This window comes from Hirundo rustica, chromosome 8 (genome assembly GCF_015227805.2).
Source record: "Hirundo rustica isolate bHirRus1 chromosome 8, bHirRus1.pri.v3, whole genome shotgun sequence".
Classification (NCBI taxonomy): Eukaryota; Metazoa; Chordata; class Aves; order Passeriformes; family Hirundinidae; genus Hirundo; species Hirundo rustica.
In genome coordinates, this window is record NC_053457.1 from 11,452,010 (window position 1) to 11,474,426 (window position 22,417).

Sequence of the window (22,417 nt, forward strand, 5' to 3'; positions counted from 1 at the left end):
CATCATTCAACGTCGGCTTAAATTTGCTGGATTAAGGCAATGCAACAGTAGTGTTATTGAAATGGCTTTGATTTTGGCTCTTAGGTGTCCCTGAGCTCCAAGATTTTAAGTAATTATTTTGAGGCTTATCCACCAAACTAAGAAGGGCCTGATAGGAAATGATCACAAACATCAGCAGCTGCTATGCATAGATGCTACTGATACAGAGACAGCTGGGTACACATTTCTGCGGTCATTTCCTTGATGAATAGAGAGTGCACTGTTGCACATAAAAATGGCATTGTCAGCCTCTCTCAAAACACTATAGGTTCAGTCCTGATCTGAATGACTAAGACTTGTCTTTAAGCGACAGAAAGACTCCAAAATCTGTCAGTCCTTGTCCTGCTGGCATTCCACCCCTAGGAAGACAACAGCTTTCACCAGCAATTCTCAAACCTGCAAGGCATGCATCTGATTCTGCAAAAATGTTACAACGGACACGGCCCTTAAGTGCACAGAGAACAGAGGTTTTAAAAAGGATACTCTCGCAGCCAGCTTGGTTCATGCTCCAACAGGAGCCAGAAAAATGTGTCAGAAGGCCTCTGGGGAAACAGAACTCAATGCTCCAGGCGGGCAACCCAGGACAGTTGGCAAAACAATGTACGAGAGAAAGAGGAAATCTCCTCTTCAAAGGCTAACAGGGGCAAAACATGGGCATGTTGAAGCCTGCTCCTAAATGTCATTATTCAAGGTAAAGTTAATGACTCTTCCCCTCATACACAGGATGTGCTCTTCCCCCATAAGCTATCATTTAAAGAATCAACTAGTGCTAACTAAGCGCGCTATTAGCTGTTGATATTTAATAACACAAGAACAGAAGCCACAGCTCTGGCCTTGCCATGCTTCTTGATTAAGGGCAGCATCGTAACTAACAGTGCCTTCGGCACTTTGACAGGTTCAGGAGGTTAGTGCAAATTTCTGACAGGATTTGCACATCAGTGCTTTAGTGAATCACCCACTGACCAACCTTTCTGGACCAAAAAAAAAACCCCAAAAAATTGTGGCCTTAGGAAAAAAACCAGCAGAATTATGACTTGTTCTCACAGTGTTCCAGACCTTTAGATGTGGTAAAGAGCAGAGCAGCATCTGCAAATCTCAGATTTAATTTCCCCATTGTATCAGCAAAGTGATTATTCCATAATTGATATTCTAGTGCCCCAGTAAACAAAACTGCCCAAGAGTTACTGATATGCCAGTACCTCAGGGCATGAAGAAGGAAATAGTTATACAGACAGCTGATGAAGAAAAACGCTTGAGGTGCTTCTATATTAAAGCAAGCTAGTTCAGTAAGTAGAAAAATCTCAGAGCAGGGACACAGCACTTTATTTCTGTAGAATCCACACTGGCATCCTGAATACTTGAACCAGTCCTGGATGTCTTGGCCTCCAGAGAATAAATCAAAACACAAAAGAACCCAAACAGCCAACCAAAAAAATTACACCAAAATCCCCCAAAAAGCCCAAACCAAAAAAAAAAAAAAAAAAAAAAAGGAAAAAAGGAAAAAAATAAACACACCATAAAGCCTACTAAACCATTTCCACTAAAGCAACAATCCAAGCTAAACAAATTTTGGCAGAAGGTATTATCTGCATTAACCAGCTACAAAGCTTTAAAATGCTATAAAAATACAAGAGCCAATATACAAGGAAATGCATAAGCAAATGCAAAAACAAGACCAAAACCTAGGAAAATCATTTTCAAAGCTTCCTTCTCATGAGATGAATTAGGCCATGGAACAGTCCCCATTGCTTGGGCAGGCTGAAGTTGGACAGAGCACTGGAAATGCGTACTGCAGGGAAACTTGGAAGCCAGACACTTTGAAAAGTCCTTTCCATCTTTAGCCTCTCTTATTCTACAACTAAACCGTTCTAGAGTTCCCATGTTTTCACTAAAACAAGGATGAGAGATCTGCCATTGCAAAGCTGCCTCTAGCAGGCAAGGCAGAGTCGCACAAAGGAACGAGATAAAACAGAGATGTCAGAGCTCTCCCGCTGAGTGCTTTAGCCCGAGTGCTCAGTTTAGCAACATGAAGATGTTTATGCTGCCTGCAAGAGGACTTCAAATGGCTTGTCTACAGAAATTACTTTAGAGGAATATTTTACATGACATCATCCAACTACATTAAGTCAGTTCAATTACTGGTAATCAACTTAGGCTATATCTGTGTAGTTATTTTTAGAGGTTTTACTGAGGTTTATTAGAACATATTCTAGCACTCCCTTTATTAAGATGCCATAATGCTCAGCTATTTTGGAAAAGGACAATTTTATTTTTATGCCTTTTGTGTAACTTGGGGTTTTGAACAGTTTTATCCTTTCTTACTCTCCCCAGGGTTAGTTACTTCTGAGGACAAATGTCCATTGATTAACAATGAAAACACACAGGTTGCAGAGAATTGAATTAAGGGATAGACTACAGAGCACCGAGTCTATCCAGGAACTATCCAGGAATTTGCTTCTCCCTTCTCAATGAAGCTCAAAGAAAACACTGACAGTCCTGACAGCCTCCAAAGAAGTTACGTTTCTCATTTTCAGAGTGCAAAATAACACACAGCATGCAAAGGACAGCAGAGTTCCCAATAAACACACTGGGACAGGCAGTTTCACATTTTGGATGCTGCTGGGATGCACTCACTCGGGGGCAGGGGGGCTCTGCAGCCCTGCCCTTGCTGCAGGGGCAACACTACAATTTCCTGCATAATAAAAGAGTTTCAGCAGCACATAGGTATCACCACTACACAGGGAAACTTCTCACTCCTCTGGGAGCTGGGAAATGGAGTAAATAGATTTTAAAATCATCTTCTGCTTACCTATTTCACATGGATGTTGTCTTACCCCTCAGGCTGTAACAGATCAAGATGGAACCCATAAAAATAATATTAAGCTAACGTGAGTGGGGTGAAGATAAGTTAAAGACAAAGCAAGCTGAAAAAAGAAAAAAATCCGCCTCCTACTCTATACTTCCACCCTTTCTTTAGACTAGCTTTTATTACTTGACCAACATTTTTTAAGGGTCTGTTTTGTTTTCTCTACACATGTAACTCCCATTACTGTCAGTGGAAATTATGTATGCACATCAGTAGCAAACCAGACTGCAGGATATTTAGCTCTCTAAGGTATCCATGTCCCTGTTACAGTCATGATTCAGGAGAAAAGCCAACAAGTATATTTGGAATTCTGCCTTTAAACAAACCCCATATTACAGCAAGCAAAAGTACTGCCTGATTCCTCCAAATGGAGGCAATACTCAAGAGAGAATCCTACTTAAACCAACAAAAGACTGGATTAGCAGCATTTATCTTTTTCCACCATTCCCTCAATGTTGCAGTGTCTCACATGATGAAATTGATCAGAAATACCTCTTTAGAGAAACAAAAATAGGATTTTTCACTAACCTGTATACTGAAATAGTTAAAAAATTACAGCAATACTTGAGAAGGGCAAACAAGACTGAAGTATTTAGTTACTAGAACTAAGAGTATTTTTCCATTCACAGACCACAAAGAGCTTTTACAATATTGGATCTCCATCGCCATAAATTGGAGGAGGAAATAACGGGTAAAGTGCAAGAAATTTGGCCAAGAAATGAAATGAAAAGGAAACCATTTTCCCTCGCTCCTCATCTGACATTTTGTCCTCTGCAGCCTGTCAAGTTCTTCTTGACAAGCCAGTGTGCTGTCCTCTCCGAAGCCAAAATCCCATGAGATCATGGAGGTTATTGCCTTCTACATAAAGATTCCTCATGTGCAGAAGCTCTGACAATAACCTGTTCAACTTGCCATTATTCTCCCAAGTATGAACAAACCTCCCTTCAGATACCTACACCAGTTTAGCTCCTCAGGCTTTTATATCCACGCCTCTTCAGTGTTCCTCAACTTCTAAGGCTAAGAGTGAAGAGCAGCATTAGCAGCAGCAAATTCATCACTGTGTGCCTTAAAATCAGAGGAAGGCACTTGAATTCCAGTAAGAGCACGTCTTTTCATTCCACCACTAATCATCTCACTGCAATGTTTTCCCTAAACCACACTTGATGTTTTTATTAAGAAATTAGATCTAATCATCAATGCAGGGATATGAACTACAGAGTCTCTGGGTACAGACACTTCTTCTGCCAGGCTACACACCACGAGACTGTAAAAGCAATCACGCTTTCTAAAACCCAGTATTTCTTCAATGAACTCACCGCTCTCTCTGTGCCAAATGCAATTCTGACAGGGTCTCAAAACTAACACAAAAGGTGAAATGAAACTTAATGAGAGTTTTGCAGCTGAAATCCACAAAGCTTGATCCTATCCAAAGATATTTCACTTGTGTCACAGGAGGAAAACTCGTAATGGACCTTAAGCTCCCCCTGAACACCTCTGTTTGAAAAAACATACCCATATTAGCAGCGTATTAGCAGTCACAAATGCTAGTCTAGACATTACAGCCTCCTTCTTAGATCCTCTCTGGCGCATACATACCTGCATGTGCTAGGTTGTGTTCATCCAAATGGTTTTCTTGGCAATTTGGATCTCTCAAGGAACTTGGCCTGAACAGTGCTCTAGAAATACCCAGAGCAGTTTTACTTATAAAAGTCATTAATTGAAGACTCTAAGCTGTTACTACCTTGAATAGGAAATAAAATGTCACTCAGCAAGCCATAAATCATGAAAGCTGCCAATAAAAGCACCTGAACTGTACAAGTGAGAATCATGTAAGCCTACTACCTGGGAAAAAAAGTGCATCCTTGCAACAAAATAATACCAAGTACTTGTTTTATTAAACAACTATAAACTTTTCAGACAATAGCTGATTTTGTGCAAAATATCCTTCCCTGATTTATCATGGATAATAAGTTTGAGGATGCAAATAATCAGGTATTTTTAATTTTATTCTTTTTTTCTTAAGGATGTGAGTCATAAGGATTGATCCAAGCCCTCTGAAGGCAGCAGTGCTTGTCAATGTTTGGACAAAATTTAAACTCTTTTGGTGGATGCCTATCTTATCTCCTACTAGTTCATTTATTTATTTAATTAACTCCCCTGCTCAGTAATTTAACTCACTGACAGCAAAGAACTGCTTAATTCTCAAGCAACATATTGACTTTGTAAGGAGTAAATAAAACAAATTAATTCATTTAGTAAAACTTACTTGTAATGACAATACATCTATCATAACAAGATTAATTTTCTCAAGCACACTGTCTATTAGCTTGTAAAGAAATACTGTAAAACAAAAGCAGTGTTGCTGGCACATTGCATTGTCTCCCATAAGGTGTTTGCTAAACAGTGTAGCTATACTGTGATAGTGGCTCTTGCTGTAAATCTGTTTCTCTCATCAGTGTTGTTTTCTCTGTTTTCCATAAATCTCTTTTGCATGTGGCAGCGTAGGAAGAAAAAGCACTTCAGTAAGGCAACTCCTACTCTCCTTTACAATGATTGTGGAGGGATAGCATTGAGTATTTGTTTTAGTTATGTCTGACAGACCTTATATAGAAATATATCATGTGTAAGATATACCGTATGTAGGATGTTAAAACATGCATCGACAATTGAACACATCCAAGCTACCATGCTTCCACTTTTTCACAGCAGAACAGTACACAACAATCACTAACAGAGTCTGCACTACATGGATCTTGCCGTTTTCTAATAAATCAAATGGCCTGGTGAAGAAAGATATCTGAAGTTACATTGTTCTCAGGAAATTAAAAATGCTTCAGAGAACGTGACACCTATTAAGAGTCGTGAGTAAGTATAATCATAGTCTAACAAAACCAATCTGCTTCATAATTTTTTACAGTGCTTTTGACTGCCATACTTAAATGCTGCCTAAGTAAATTATTTCTATACTCAAAGATTAAGAGTGGCTGTTATAGAAGAATCTGGTCTTTTTCCTCCATCTCCAGAGCTCCCCAGAGCACAGGGATGTCTTCAAATCTCAGACACAGTGTTTCCTAAGGTTTTTAGAAGATTTAAAAAGTAGGTTGTTCCTGTTTCCGCCCAGTCTCTTCACTGTCTGTGTTTCCTCATGCGCTTGCTCAAGGTCTTACAAGATGCCTTGCTCCAGAAGAACAAAGTATATGAAGAGATAACGCTCTTGGACTTAGCAGGAGAGTTTTCTTCATCCCACCCCTCCATCTGCAGAAAATAATGTAATTTCTTTGAAGAAGGTAAAGACAGGAGCAACAATCTGGCTGTCAACCGCAACAGCAAGATTTTACTTAGCAGAAGCAACCCCAGGTGACGAAGAGGAAGCACGGATGGTACTGCCATGGGAGGAGAGCCAGACAGAGCTTGTTTCTGAAAAAGTAACTCTGAAATATCCTTCCATGGCTTGCTACTACATTAGGTTTTTCTTGCTCCCTTGCTGCAGCTGTCTTTAACCAGAATTTTTTTAAAAAGCAAACAGAGGTGTTTACCCAAGGATCAATTCACCTGCTGTTCCCCTGCTCCACCTGGCCCTGTCGCTGCCTACCTGGCCCAGCCGTACAGCTGGGATGATTCATCTCTGCACGAGAATGTTTTTAAATGATCTATTTTCAGGGGCTTGGTGCTGCAAAAGGAGAAGGAAGGATAAAGACCTTTCTTTAATACCACATCATTTATCTACTTTGCATCATGCTTTTCCCTGTTTTTGAACCAACAAAAGCATAGTGGCTGAAATCTCCAGGCTTCTGAACGCCAGGCTAATGTGCAATTCACCCCCTTGTAATGAAAGGTATCATAATTCATGGGCATCTGCAGCATCCTCCCCCAGATAACAATTTGCTGAAGCAGAGAAAAGGAAAGGGCTTCCCAAGCTTGTTGCAAAATTTCAGATCCGTGTTTGAATGGAGTTGATGGATTTCCAGAAGCAAGAGCGGAGTGCTCTGCTTTGAATTAGCCATTATCTTTTACATCCCTCCATGTTTCCTGTCATCACAAAAGAAGATGAGTTACCCTTTAACTTACTGTAGAATAATCTCTGACTACCAGCAAAGGGGTAGTTAATGCTATTGGCAAGGATGATTTAGGAGACAATTTCAAAGTTCAGCTAACTATAAAAACAGAAGTCACACTAAAACAGCCTCATTCATTCTGCACACCGAGCCTGAGCGAAGCAGGGCTTAATACCCCAAGTGCTGGGAGATGCGACAGCCTGATGCAAAATGGCAGTTTCTCACTTTCTCCCCTGACAAATGCATCCAGCTTTGCTGACAGTTATTGGTGTTCATCAGCCACTGCTAAAATACAATATATTAAGTATGACATCAGTGCCCAGACCAGATCTGACAGGCTTAAGTGTGTGAAGAGGAAATCCTTACCTTACAGATCCAGCAGAATAATCCTGACTTTACAACTTTCATATTTAAACAAACCAAGTAACCTAACAGCTGCAGACAGGATATATTCTGACAAAGGCTTGATTCTAAACTTATTTTTAAACATATTTTCAAGCTTCCTATTATGAAAATGCCCATTGTATCAGAAAGTTACAAGTCCTTTTCTGCACCTTCAGAACAGCAGCAAATGCCCTCAAGCTGTTTAACAGTCAGAAGCTCTTTTTGCTTTGACTTTCTTCTTCAACTTGTTATTTTTACACATATGCATATATGTATAATTGAGCTTTTTCCACAAAAAATACCCTCTCCCCCCAAAAAAAGGGAAAGGAACAAAGGAGCAGTAGTGCATTCAAAATGGTTTACCAAAAACTTTGTCACAAGAGGGATTCCCAGCATTTTGTATCACTGTATGCCTCTCAATCTTCATCCCCTTCTTATGACCAAATACATGGTTATCATCAAGGCTTTAATTGCAAGCACTTCTGGAACAGCTGTTTAATAAGGCATCTCAGATCTCTACCATGGCTGACAGTCCATCAGAAGAAACCTACAGTTCAGGAACCAGTGATCAAAAGATAACACATTTTCCCATGGATATTCAGCTGCCAGAGGCACAATACACAAACAGTGGCATTGAGACAAAGACCACCACCATGTGTCAGTCATGTACTGAAGGAAACCACAGTGTGAGAAGTACCACTCCAGAAAGAGTCAACCCAAACAAACTTGTGTATATTTATCTGTGTACCTCACGGTAAGCAGACTTAATTTCACCATGAGAAACACAGACTCCTGAAAATGCAAAGTGCCTAAAATGCACCTGATTCTCCACCAGCATTCGCAAAACAACGGAACATTATTTAGGGAGATAAAATCAGCGAAACAGTCCACGTGGCTTATTTAATTTCCAGGGTACTCATTTTATGTCACTCTGCAACTTCACACTTCATGTATCACCATACAACATCTTGTTATAAAAAACCACCCATGGATACTCAAAACTGGGAGCCCATGCAAAATTTCTGTGTGATACTCCTTTGGTAGGATTGCTAGGTGATTTTTGACTGGGGCTTGAAGACCCTGTTAAATACTGACCTAACTCTGGCAGAGATCACGATGCCCATCACTAGCCATTTGATCCCACAACAATCCAAAATATTTCACCCAGACAGCTCTACAAAAACATCAGCAGTGAGAAAGCTGTCAATGACCATACTTAAATGACTTTAAGAATTCAGTGTTAATGTCTCACAGATAAACGGAACAATCCCTCACTCTTACAGTTTTTCTCCCAAAGTGCTTTGCAAACCCTCAAAGTTTTTCATAACTTGACACTGGGAAAAGTCACCATGGCAAAAGAAATAGAAACTAACTCCTACTGTGCCCTCTAGAAGCAAGTATAGCATCTTTGAAAGAAAAAAACCAAAACCACTATTAATAATAATGACAATTGCAATATTTTAAAAATTATTTTACAGTCCACAGGTTACCTGAAATCTAGGTGAGAAATCCATCTTCATTATGTAATGCTAGAAAAAACGATGACCCCATGAAACATACTAGCAAACCATTTTCTGAAAATCTTGCCCATTCTGCCTTTGACAGTACTGTTGCATTGACAGTTTCCTGGTTTTTTCCTAAGCTTCAGTCTGTCTTCCCTCATTCAGTAAAACTGGTGTAATGAACCTGAAAGAAACAAGCATTTTAACACCACTTTGTTGAAATTTCCCCAGGCAAGTAAAACAGGTACAGACACCAAATTAATTTAATTGTGGGTCTATTATTTTAATTTCTTATCTCATTGACAATTGTTTAAACACATTCTTTCTAAACAGGGTTATATTTTGGAACTCTGGTCAATCCTAGATCCAGGTGGACATTTAAAAAAAAAGGTACAGGCAGGCCTTTGCACAAAAGGCTTCAGAGTTGGTACCATTTTAGCAATTTACTCCCTGATCCAGGAGTGTATCTACACTCATTATCTGGCAGTATCTAAGGGCAGTATCTATAATTAAAGCTGTTAGAAAGAGGTGGCTGGTGTGAAAAGGGAAAAATAAGGTTCTGCAGCTTCTTTGAGTCACCTCTGCCACGATAATGCTCCTTCCCATCTTTTTAATGAATGCAGAAAGAGCTGAGGCTTAATGTTTTCATTCTACTGCGAGACAGATTGGACTCACAAGCTATTCAAAAGTTAAATGTGGAAAAAAATCCAAATAAAACATTCCTCCCAGACAAAATCACATGTCTAAACAATCGCAGATGCTGTGACAGTGTCTGCACTCTCTATCAAGACATTTGGAAAGGTAATCACGCAACCAGTGCAATTTCATTTTCAATGCCAGTTCCACACATTTGTAGGTTTCTGTCCAAATGCCAGAAAAGGTGACAAGGTAACAAATCTGCTTCAAATCAAGACTAGCTAGGACTGAGTTTAGTTCTTGGAAAGGTGGAAGAATAGTCTTTCTCTTCTTCATGGCTATTTCCTCTGTCTTTCCTGCATTCAGAGTAGAATAATGTCATGCTGGCATGTATAGGGTAAACAAAAATCTTCTAAGAATAGGAAATATGATAACATTATAGGATTGCACCATATTCCCCTGGAGTTTTGTAAAACACTTATCACCAGCTCCTTCCATGAGATCAGTGCTGTGAACCAACAGTAGTTAAGTAGTTCGTATCCCAAACCCCATTTTAAATTAAGCATATTTAAACATAAACATTTAAATTGAAAATGTGAAACTATAATGAATGCAGTGGAAGATGCTAACTGTGAAATAGAACCAACAGTAGAAAAATACAAAGTGCAGTTCTTAAAAGATCAAATCTAACAAAGTATTGCATTGACAAAAGGGAGAGTTCTCAGCTGCTGATGTCAAAGACAGATAAATGGTCCTGGGAATCGCAATTTAGGATTCAGGGTGGAAAATATTGACAGTAGAGTTATAATCCCACTGCTAATTCTTTTCATGGTCTCTCTGCTATCATTAAATTCTCATTTAACAAGAACTGCTTGCCATATCATAAGATCAGTTTAACCCTTAAGAAAATGGATCCTCAAATCCTGCCATCTACTTCAACAAACATCATCACTCCAATGCATTTCATTTTTCATCTGAAGAAAACAGCACTCTTTACTCCTCTGGGTGACAAGGTTAGGCCATATGGATACAAACTTTTTCAAGGCCTTAACTGGAAATGCTCAGTGCCAGTGTGAGGTCCCCAGCTCACTGTCTGGGATTTGAGAATGCTGAGCATGGAATTAGAAATTGATTTTTGAGAAGACAAAACCCACCATATATCAAATATATCCCTGGGGATATTCTGAAAACCAGAAACTCCAGAAGCTCGTCTTGACATCAAAGGCATCTAACTCCCGTCTATTCAGCTGTTGATGATTAACAATGTAAGTATTTTGATATGAACTCTCAAGTTGCATTAGCTGCAGACTAAGTAAGTTATGCTGATCTCATGAGGAGTCCTGATTGACCAAACACCTGACATTAGCTTCAGCAGACATACAAAGGCTGCATTTGTCCTGGTTTTAACACCCCAAGCACAGGACCGTAAGAAGGTGAAGCCAAAAGTTTCCAAGAGAGGTCATCAACTCATCCAAGGTAGGATTGATTTTATATAACCAACATCAATACACTGCTGTCCCACACGTTCTTAAGATACTCTCAATTAACAGAAACCCCCCAATGACTGCAGACAACAGATCCTTGTGGCTCCCTGCTACCAAAATGTTTCCTTTGTATCACTTGCTATGTCCCAAGTGTTTGTTTCCACCATTACTCAATTTCCAGCAGTACATCCACCTTTGTAATACTTCTGCTTAAACTGAAAAATTTGAACTCAGTTGTCTTTGTGAATAAATATTGCCACTCATTTCAATTTTTCTTCTAAAACAGCATTTCCTAAATTTCTTGTGGTTATCCTTTGCATTTCAAGAAGTATGAAGACCAAAATGCACCATTCAAAACTGGATACTTCCAGGCATCATCAGGAAATAAACTACTGTGTCAGGTATGACTTTATGTAGTAATTCTTACATTATCTTACCTACTGTTACTAAGGGTTTACTAGAGAAAGGCAATAAAAATCTTTTGTCATAAGGACTCTTTAGCAACAGAACATTTTATAAACTAAGTACAATTCCTTGCTACCAGTCTTACTACACTGGCAAATATAACTACTATATTCAATCTAAACTGAGTTTTTGATGACCAATCTAAGTATTTAAATCATGGGCATTTCCTTTATTGTTTCCTGGAAGTTGTATTGTGGACAAACACATTCTGAAAGGCCAAAGTAGAGACTTGTACAGATTCATCCCCTTCGCTTTCTAATTGCCAGGTATTAACGATGGCTCTGCCACGATGCCAAAATAACCACTGCAAAGACAGAGGACAAAATTTTAAAAATAAACTAAAAAATTATAAAGCCTCTGTGGAAGCTAGATTAAAAAAACAAAAAACAAAAAACAAAAAAACAAAAAAAAAAAAAAAAAAACAAAAAACAAACAAAAAAAAACAAAAAACAAAACAAAACAAAAAAAAAAAAAAAAAAAACCACAAAAACAACAATAAGCTATTATTGCTTATTTTCTTCAGACATTTACTGCCCCAAAACCTTTGGTCCAACTTTCATTTCAAATTTTATTAGACTAGAATCTAAGAAAATAAATAGTTAAAAAAGATCATTTTTCCAACAACATGCTCACTTCAATGCCTCAGTAAGAAAAAATATATATGTTTCTGGTTTTCACCCCTTTTAAGGGTGATCTCTCGCAGTCTCTTAAGATGTTCCCGTTTGTTGTTAAAACTAGAGAAACTAAGTTTTAAAGGCTTGGGTTTTGTCTCCTTTTTTAAATAAAAAAATCCTGGAAAATGCATGTTACAAATTCTCTCACTAGCCAGAAAACTCCTCAGCAAAGCAATTTAAGACAACTTTTCTAATCTTCACGAAGGCAAAAGTTTACCAAAGCAATAAAATTGTTTAAAATGCCTTCTCATCTAGAGCGTGTCAATGATGCTGAATTGAAATGTGCAATAAAATTTATATTACAGCCATATTGTTTCCCCTTCATTACTTTAAAACGTGTATGTTCAAACCCAAAATCTAAACACTCTCATTGTTTTTTTTGTTTCATAATAGCAGTTGGAATGAGTCATTTTACACAAATCATCTTCCTCAGTCCTTTTTATGTTTTACTTCATTGGCATCCACAAGCTCTGATAGAGAAAGCTCAACCCAGAATTGCTGAAAAGCAGTAACAGACTGTGCCAACAGACAATAATTTTTTAAAAAATATTTGTTTCTGCATTTCTCTCCAAAGACACTGTGACTATCAAAATACAAATGGGGCACCCAATACATAACTCACAGTTCAAAGGTAGAAAAGCAAGCCAAGGTAGAACCAGAAACCATTGCCAAAATTCTACAGCTCAGGGCAACAACAGCCCTACAGAAAGGCTTAGGGGCATTTCCCGTGGTCTAAATGAGGACTAGACTATTAAGGCTACTCATTAAAACTACCCAGTCAAAAGAGTAACTGGAGCTATATCTACACACTCACAGCTCTTGGTTCAAGCTGTCAGCGAGAAGTGCATCTTCGCCTAGTCATACTGACCTGGTGGTCAGGAACACTGTACCTAAACCTCAGGCCACAGGGAGGACAAAGACATCCAAACCACTCTCAACAAACTAGCCCTGACCCTGCAAACCAAGGGAATACAGAGCTCTGTGCAAGCCAACCTCACCTACATTCCTGAGTAAAAACACGTGCAGCAGCTTCCAAACTAGATGAATCTTTGTATTCTCCACTCAGCAAAAGAATTTGAGATGTTATCTTGACTGTTGGTGTGTTGGTCCCACGACAGGAAATCTGCACCTCAGAGCCATTTCAATGGATAGACAGCACACACCAGGAAAGGGGAACCTGACATCAAATGGGAGCAAAGAGAAATCTGGCACCTGAATGTACTGCCTGGGAGTTTTAACTTTGGGAACTCTGCAATTCTTTATGGGGCTTTGATGCAGCAGTCCCAGTCCAAAATGATTTGCTGATATGGGATAAAACTAAGCATATGCCTAAGTACTTCAGAAATGTGAGAAGGCTCCACTCAAGTGTTTTACAAAATTATGACTTCTCACTGCAGGTGCCAAAGCAGCACTCTGTTTTGTTAATGATCAGTGTTGGATACTTCCTCCAAAGGTCCTGTCAGAACTTCCCCGTCATCTTGGTGCAATTTCACATGGTAGCCAATGCCCTCTACCCAAATCTACTCTCTTCCACTGCTCCTAATTTTAATTTTTGAATTTCTTTTCCTCTGGAAAATAAAGTTCTTTTCCTATTAAAATAAAAACTTTAAGCCTTTTCTTGATGAGAATTCTTTGGATTCTTTCCTTTCCCCTCGCTGTTATTCAGATTTCATGAACAGCACACTTTTGACTTACAGTCTTGCACACCACAATCTGGCAATATAAATGTGTTCATATAATTTCCTACTGTCTGCTTTTACGCTGTGTAAAAGCAAGCCTGATTGCTGCCCAAGAGTACAGATATATTTCAAACCCTCTGGTCTACTGAGATGACTGACTGCCATAAATATATGTATTAACCATTCTATAATGGGTATTCCCATCCAAATAGACATAATTAACCCTTTTTTTTAATTATTATTATTCAGCTTTTTAAAGTCATAGACTGCTATGGGCTAAATTTCAGTAAACAATAGCTTTTCTTTGACTTTATGTTACATTTTATTTGCAGTAATCCAAATTGTTACTTCCCTCCTTGACCAAACAGCAGAACACTGGAGGTCAGTGCCTTCCTCCCAAACTCAGAGCAGCGACACACAGAGCTGTTTTTAACACGAGGGGTAAGATTTAAGCAACACAGTGGCAGGGAGAGAGAAAGAACCTAGAGAATCAAATCCATTCTCAACATCTCGTGAACCATTGATATTTTTTACATCCTTACTTCTCTTTGCACAGAAATACTTTTCAGTGTCTACTTTAAGATAAAAGGGTATGGAAGGGCACCTCATCAACAAAGACAAAAAATGTCCAGAAGCCAACCAGTGTAGAAGTATCATCTCTTAAGGGAGTTAAAGAAGCTGCGCTACATCATCCTTCTCAGGGTCGAACTGAAAGAAAATCAGCTCTTTATGCAGGAATGGTAAAGACCTACCCACAGTAACACTCCTACTCTTCCCAAATCCAGAGAAACCATTCTTTGTGCCTTTACGCCACTGGGAGATTAAAGTCTCATCTCCAAGACACCTTCAGAACGGCACTGACAGGACCACAGGATGCCTGCTCTAATTCAGTGGCAAAGCTAGCCCTTAAGGGGCTTCAGAGATATATGAAATTCTGGTCTACTCATGTCAATATGAGTCCTTCCATTTCATAAGGGAAAAGAATAGATAATGGAATTGTCCATATCAGAAAACTTGGTGCCTCTGAATTAGGAGAAAAGGCTAGATTTAATTTTATTATCTGAGATTGAAATTTGTCTCACTTAGAAAAAAGCCATAATGGACACTAAAACAAAAACAAAACAAAACAAAAAAAACCCCAAACAACCCAATACCCAACCACCCACTACAGCAACACAAGCAACTTTGTTATATCAGTTAAATATATTGTTTAATTAGTTTTCTAAATGCATACACTGAAAAGCCATTAGACAGCCATTAGGACTAATACATCCATTTTCTTTTTACAATCACCTGATTTACAATCAGCCAAATTTCTAAACTAATTCAGTCAAACAACATTTCTGGCACTATTACCCCAGCAAAGTTTCCAATTCCCTTTTTTGACTGCGATCACTGTAATTTTCCCTTAGGCTCTAAAGCACTGATGATCATCTTCGTTTCAGCAGATTTACAGAGCATCTCTTAGGATAAAATGTTCCTAGTATGTTTATGGTCTCATTTCAAGATCCAGAAATCTGAAACTATTTAGCCACTTTTATGAAGTAATCTTTAAAAAAAAAACCAGCTTTGTGTTCTCAGTTTGTGAGGAAAAAAGGGATCGCTTGAGATAAATTTTTTAAAAATCCCAAGCTCCTAAAGGAGCAAAATCCATCTGGTTATTCACACCTCAAGAGACTTACTATTTTGTTAACAAAAACTTTCTTAATAACTTTATTAACTAGCAACATATCTACATGAAAACTTGTCAAAAAGCTCATAATGACTTTGCCAAAACATTGTGGAATATCTCCGTATATCTCACCGATAAAAGAAAAAACCACATTGTAAAAGTAAAGCCTTTGAATAGATTTCATTCTAGGGCTTCTCCAATGCTGTTTTTCATTGATGCATTATCACTCTAGAGATTGTGCAAGGTTTCTCATTGTGCTTCCCTACTTTGCACTGGCTCCAGTACAGCCCAGTTTGGAACTGTGTCAGTCAATCAACAACGCACGTGATACTCTTAGGATAAGTAATTGATGGCGGTACTTTACAGAAAACTGAGAGTGAGTGTGAGACAACCAGCAAATGTGTAGCGCAGCTGTCAACTTAATTTGAATCCTGATCTAACCAAACTAATATGCAAACCTCAAATCTGTCCTTCTCCCGCAGAAATTGCCGTATTTATCCTTGCAATGCTTCAGTTGCTTGCTTTCTAAAATATAAGTTACAAAAATATAGTTACCAAAAAAAAAGAAAAAAATCATCTGGAAAATAAACAATTCCAAAGTTCCTTTAGAACATTTTGGTGAATTTTTAAGCTTTGCTTCTGCCAAACTAAACAAAAGTAGAAAGTAAGAGCTAAGAACAGACCGCAGCATGAACATGTCTCAATCCTGGAAGAAAATGCTCTTGACATCCACCCTGCTCCTACAGGAAACCACCACCTGTGTTCAGGTAAGTTTTGCAATGTTCCTGATACAAATGCCCACACTAAATAAGCACTGTCAGGCAATTTTTTACATTTCAAAACCAAGAGATAATTGCAGTCCATCACCAGCTGGCACCACTTACAGCAGCCTGAAAGCTGAAGGATGCCAAAGTCTGAACAAAGCAAATCCTCTCTCCTCACCACAGCCAGGCTCTGAGTGACCTTTACACAACAAGGCTCTCCAGAAAACACCAAGCTTCTATAGTATGGATTTCTTCCAACCCATGGCATATTTGTGTTTGCTCGGTTGCCTTGTGGGAGAGAAAGCAGCCTGGAGGAGCGGGACCAGCACTGCCAAGCCAAGCATGAAAGTACAGCAACAAGTGAACAAACCCTTTACCCTCCTGCCAGGGGCCAAACTGGGGGAAAGGGAGGAAATGAAAACTAACAAAATACATGTGTTTTCACCAGCAGTGTCTGTCATTTCAGTAAGAAAACCAAAAATGTAAGAGGCTATGAGATGACAGACAGATGGAAAACATGGTGGGCAGGCTACTGAATACGCATCTTGCATTCAGGTGCTGAACCCACACTGTCATACAGACTGACTGCTGATGTTAATGCTATGAGAAACCTTCTCTGTTAATCAAAGACTAACAAATGAGATTTAAGCATTAAAATGCTGGCTTTTTGCTGTCTTTGGATTCATTTCCTTTATACTATCGCTATGATAGTAACAAAACCATTGAATGACACCAAAGACCAAGACTCCAACTAACTGACTAGCAGAAATTATCAAGCCAACAGCAGATATTGCCCTGACTGCCACCTCGAGAAGGCAGCACGTAACAATGAGAAGGGAACTAAATATAACACAAATATGGATCCAATTAGCATGAATTAAAAAAAAAAAAAAACAAAACACAGTAAATTACTTTTTTATGAAAGGGAAAACGCTGCAGGAGGTGAACTTCACTCCCAAATTTCATTTGTGAAGAAATTGGAAGGTGAAGGACCTGACAATGGGAGTAAAATGAGGGGAGGCACGAAGGCACAGGGGGCCCAGTTTCCTTCCCTGGTAGGAGCACTGGGATGAACCCCAGTGAGTGCAGCAGTTTCATGGTCCAACGCAGGTGACCAGAGAGAGGACAAGTACTGGGGAAGAGCCAGAAGGTAAGATGATGAACCTCTGGGCAGAGAAAAACAACAAAGTACGAAGGAACCAAAGCTTCATGATTAATACCCTGTTTCCTATCAAAAAGAGCAGCAGGGTTTGAAATTCCCACATACCTCTTTGATCCTTCCTGATTAAGACACTGAAGATCTAATGAAGTGCCTCTCATGGTCCTCCACTGATTTGCCCACAGCCAGGGTTATAATAAAACAGAAGAATTTCTACTTTACAATGTAAAATTCTGATCATATATTGTCTGATCAGATAACTGCTTAAAAAACAAAACCCAAAAAACAGGCACACACATTATGTCTGTCTTAGCCAGTTCCTGATTCAAGTCAGTGGTCCGGGCTCCATTTGATCTGATCAGCACTGGTTTGATCTAAAGGTGTGAGTGCACAGGAGATCTTTTATTTGGCAGAACCACACAGGTATTCATTTCCTAGAGAAAGCACCCATTTTCCATCATGAAATACAAATACTATGTGAAATAGCTACACTTGGGGAAGAAGAATGTCAGTATTTGCAGTTGGTGTCTGAAGCTGGTCTGTCCTTGATCTGGACACATGAGTTGAGCCCGGACTTGCTGTAAATTGTAACCAGTCAGAACATTAGCAGCAATCCTAGCAGCAGGCAAATACACTGCAAGAATCGATCCCAAACAGTCCATAAATGAGTATCAAAACTAGTACATTCAACAGTAGTTTTATAACAGTCAATAAAACAGAAAAAAAGTTTGAATAATCTGCATTCAAGAGCACACTGCTGAAGTAGGATCCCTATTATTTCCACGAGCGGGTTTCCCTCCCAATTTTACAAAATTTGCATAGTGTAATGCTCACAAACTGTTTTTTATTCACTGAGAAGAAGTTCTTGTCAAAAGTATTCCCTTTACAAATAGTATTTACTTTCCAGACAAGACAATCCTACCAAGTCTTTCCCACAGGCACTCTTCTCTACATTTAACTGAACAAGGGCTCCCTCTGATATCAACGAGCTTTCAGAATCAAAACTCCAGCACCAAACAGCCATGCAGTGTGATATGTAGGTAAACACCCTCAAGTCCTACAACTGACAAGATGTAAAACTCTTGAAAAGACATGTGTACACTCCATAATAAAGCCCCGCATTTCTTTTAATTGGTAAAAGAGACAGAAGCTTTAATTTGGGAAAAAACATTCCTTTTATTTTTACTCTTTCTGGCTACTGCGTGTTAAGAACAGTGCCTGCAGGAGACTCACACGTTGCCTGTGGTGCAAAAAGTGCCAAGGCTGCGCCTTTCTGCTTCGGAACAAATGGTCCAGTGTGTTTTTTGAAACCCATCAATGCAAAATAACTAAATCTAATCCTTTCAACTAACAGCACGCTCACCAGATTGATTATGCTAACTCACTCAGTAAAATGCCTTTGTGTTTGTTGTGAGCACATGTTTTATGAACTACAGCAGTTTCGAGCGTTCCAAAGCTTCACATTTAGATAAACCAAAGATGCACCAAAAGCAGTTGATTGCAAGGGTATCTCTGCAGGTTAACTGCGGGTGGGAATCTTCTGTGATGAGGTCTTGCCCACCTGAAAGAGATTCCTTCACAACACCTGGCAAGAGCATGAGAGTCACCACTGAAGAATCCCTGGCTTTCCCCTAGGATGGAGCCCACTGGAGTTTCACTGTGCTCCCCATGAGGGAAATGCATCCTCACTCCAAAGGCAGCTGTGTTTCTAAACTGCAACTCTATGCATGCAGGGGTTGCGCTAGTACCTCCAAGACATAACACTTCATCTTACCCCTCTTGTAAACTCAGCTCCTACTGCATAAAAGCTAATTAGTGTCACACATCCAAACAATGTGAAGCAGTGCTTCTCTACCAACAGACACCCACAGAACATCACTAATACGCTGGACTTCCTGAAATAACTGTGAATACAATTACCTTAAAGCGTGGGCACAAATGTATACAACTTTTCTTCCCCATAGTTTTAGTAGAAACTATGGGGAACCAAGTATTAAGCATCAGTAATCAAAGCTGAGAGCATGAGCTCTCAAATATTTGCAATTTTAAGTATACGCAAGCAATATACAAAAAAAAAAAAAAATCTACTTGGCAGCCTACTCTACTCAAATAAATTAGCTCCTATAATATTCCTCCAAACTATGGGCCGATCCAAAAGTTAACAATTTATGGCTACATTTAATAATAAAAAGTCTTTGAAACTATTTCCAACTGCTGAGGTCTGATATTTAGAAATGTTTAGATATCTATCTTGAGCGGAGAGAACACTTTTCCCATTTGAGAGTTTCAGAATAAAATTCACGTGAAGTTGTACAACTAAAAGTAAAATCAAATGGTGGTCCAACTGAAAGGGAAATGCTGCAGACAAAAAAAAAAAAAAAAAAAGGCCATAAGAGAAAGCAGCTCCGGAGTTCCTAACACCAGTTAGCTCAGGATGTGCAATAATCTGGGGTATCACAGCATGAATCAAAGTAAGCTCATCAACCTAAACAGAAATCACTGAAAATCATCTTCAAGCAAATGCATGTGAATCATTCTGGCTAATGAAAACATACCCCTCAAGCTGAAGAACTTACGTAAATTACATTTCTCCTAATTCTGCCAAAAACATTAAAGAAAATGGATTTGCTGAAGATAAAAGCAAAGTAGGCATGATAGATCATCCATTAGCAATACAAGGGCCGCTAATTCTTCTTGACAGTGAAATGTCTTGGGATACAACCCACTTTATTTTTTTCACTAGACGTGTGTGTTTATATCCCACATATTTTATCTCCTTATATCCAACATTTCACTACCAGTGATATTTTACAAAGATAAGGCCTTAACACTAATGAATAAAGAGAAGAAAAAATAAGGGCGACTTCAAGTATTTTAGCATACTAAAGAAAAAAAAAAATTAAGAACAGGAACTTTATAATCTCTGCAAGTACAGAAAGTAGTTTAAAATGGTGCAAATTAATACAGTTAATCTGAATTAATAACAAGAAGGAACAAGTCATACGCTTATGGGGAACCACAAGGGCAGAATTAATGCTGCACTCCACTCACTGTTAGACTAACTAGTGAACTACTAGGCTGGTTTGGGCTTTACCTTTTTTCATAAATGCAATTTTAATGCGCAAGGTTGTACTGCATTCTCTAGCATACAACTTTGATTTATTCACGTAAACGTCAGAAATCCATCAGCAAACAAAGCCATATGGAAGAAAAAGAGATATAATGGATTTTCTGTTTGCTTTAGAAACTTGACATCTGTGGATAGCATCATCTAAGTTACAATCCAATCACTATCCATATTCCGGTCATTTTCATTTACCAATCCAAAACCCTTTTTATCTGATGATACAAAAAGCCCCAAGAGTAGGAAAACAGAGAAGAAATTATGCTTTAGAAACTTAAAATGGGAATATACTTTAATATTTTCCTTTTCACATCATAAATTCCGAGAAAAGCAAACTCACATCTGTTCTAACTTAGCTTTTAGAAAACGAAGAAAACGTATCAGGATTATTTATATCTCGTCTGTATTTGCGGCAAAATTTTCGGAGCCGGACCGAGCCGCTGGTGGTACCTGAGCCCCGCCAAGTTCGCGGGGGGCCGGGCTCGGCGGTACTTACCCCCGCAGAGCAGGAGGAACCCGGCCGTCCGCGCCGCCGAGCGCATCTTCCCCGCGCTGCCGCGGCCCCGCCTGGGCGCTCCGGGCAGCACCGGCCGGGCTGCCGGACGGTCCGCGGGCTCTCAGTCGGGCCGGCCCATGGCCCGGGCCGCGACGGGACGGCCCGCGCCGGGATGCTCGTCCGCCTGTCCTTCTTCCCTCGCTCCTCCCGGGTCCGGTGCCGCCTCGCCGCCACCGGCCGGGAAAAAAGCGCCTCGTCCTCTCAGCGGTGCCGGCGCCTCTCGGGCTCTGCGGGGAGAAGCGAAGTCACGAGCCAAGCCCCCGCTCGGCCGCCGAACCCCCCGCGCTGCCCGGGCGGCGGCACCGCCCGGCTCCGGCCAGCCCCCGGCCCCTCCTCCGCGGCCGGCGGGCCGCTCTGCCCGGGCCGCCCCCGCCCGGCGGGCAGCCCCCGCCCCGCCCCGCCCGCGGAGCCTCCGCCGAGGGGCGCAGCGGCGGCCCCGCCCCGCGCATCCCCGCGGGCAAGGTGCGCGGCCGGGCGGCGGCACCGCGGAGTCCCGCGGCACCCGCCCGCGTCCCACGGCCCCGCGGGCAGGAGCGGGAGCGGGCGGGAGGAGCGGGAGGCGGCGGCTCGGGGCGACGAAGACGGGCGAGCCGCGCAAACACACCAGGTGCGAGACAAAGCGGGGACAGGCGCTGCGGCACCAGGATGTACCCGAGCGGCCGCCTTCTCCGCCAGCCGAAACACATTAAACGTGTTGAATAATTAATCCTTGGGAGAGGAGACAATTTTTGCTTGATGGTAGGAGGATGCTGTTAAAGATGTGCGCTACCTGGCAGCCAACCAAAGTAACCCGGAACGCACGCGTCCCGCTGAGCGGCGAAACGCCACTTTTAAACCGCAAGCGGGGGGTGGGGGGGGGGTGGCTGTGGGGCGGGTGGGAAATCGAACCGAGCCAAAGCAGAAATACGCTTTCACCGGTCGGGCTCGCCGAGAGAAGCACTCCGAAAAAGCCGCCGCTCACAAACACCGCCCAGAGCCCCAGCTGCGCCGCTGCCGGCGCTGCCTCCGCCCGGCGGCCCCGCCGCAGCGCCCGGCCCTGCCCCGGCTGCCGCAGCCGCGCCGGACCCCCGGGCAGCCCGGGACGGGGCGGGCTCGGCCCCCGGCACCCGCGGGCACCGCGCCCGCGCAGGCTCTGGAGGGGCCGCGGCGACTGCCGGCTGAAACAAACCCTGCCCCTCTGCCAGCGCCTCTCCTGTCAGGGCGTCTTCAACCTGCCCAGGAGATGTTTGCTACTCCTCTCCCGAGAGCTGACGCTGCTTCCACACAGCCGCGCTGCTCCAGAGATCTGGTCGTCAGGATTCAGACGCAGATGAGCAGCTACGGCGTTCGGCTTCCCCAGCCTTCACATTCTGAAACGC

The 22,417-nt window shown here is 41.1% G+C and overlaps 1 protein-coding gene and 1 long non-coding RNA gene across 7 annotated transcripts in view; both read right to left on the minus strand.

The window, feature by feature from the left end:
- Positions 1 to 21,076, minus strand: part of RET (ret proto-oncogene) — a 76,957-nt gene extending 55,881 nt beyond the window's left edge. For 2 of the 3 annotated variants that reach the window (XM_058421557.1, XM_040071748.1), the window contains exon 1: positions 21,000 to 21,076. In XM_058421557.1, coding sequence (XP_058277540.1) covers positions 21,000 to 21,045 — 46 coding nt within the window. In that variant the 5' untranslated portion in view covers positions 21,046 to 21,076. Of the gene's footprint in view, positions 1 to 8,834; positions 9,019 to 20,999 lie in introns of those variants that run through there. The other variant, XM_058421558.1, reaches the window with a different exon arrangement.
- Positions 21,077 to 21,177: 101 nt separating this feature from the next.
- Positions 21,178 to 22,417, minus strand: part of LOC120756230 (uncharacterized) — a 179,078-nt gene continuing 177,838 nt past the window's right edge. For all 4 annotated transcript variants that reach the window (XR_009208107.1, XR_009208106.1, XR_009208104.1 and 1 more), the window contains one exon: positions 21,178 to 21,286. This is a non-coding gene — a long non-coding RNA (uncharacterized LOC120756230). The remainder of the gene's footprint in view (positions 21,287 to 22,417) is intronic.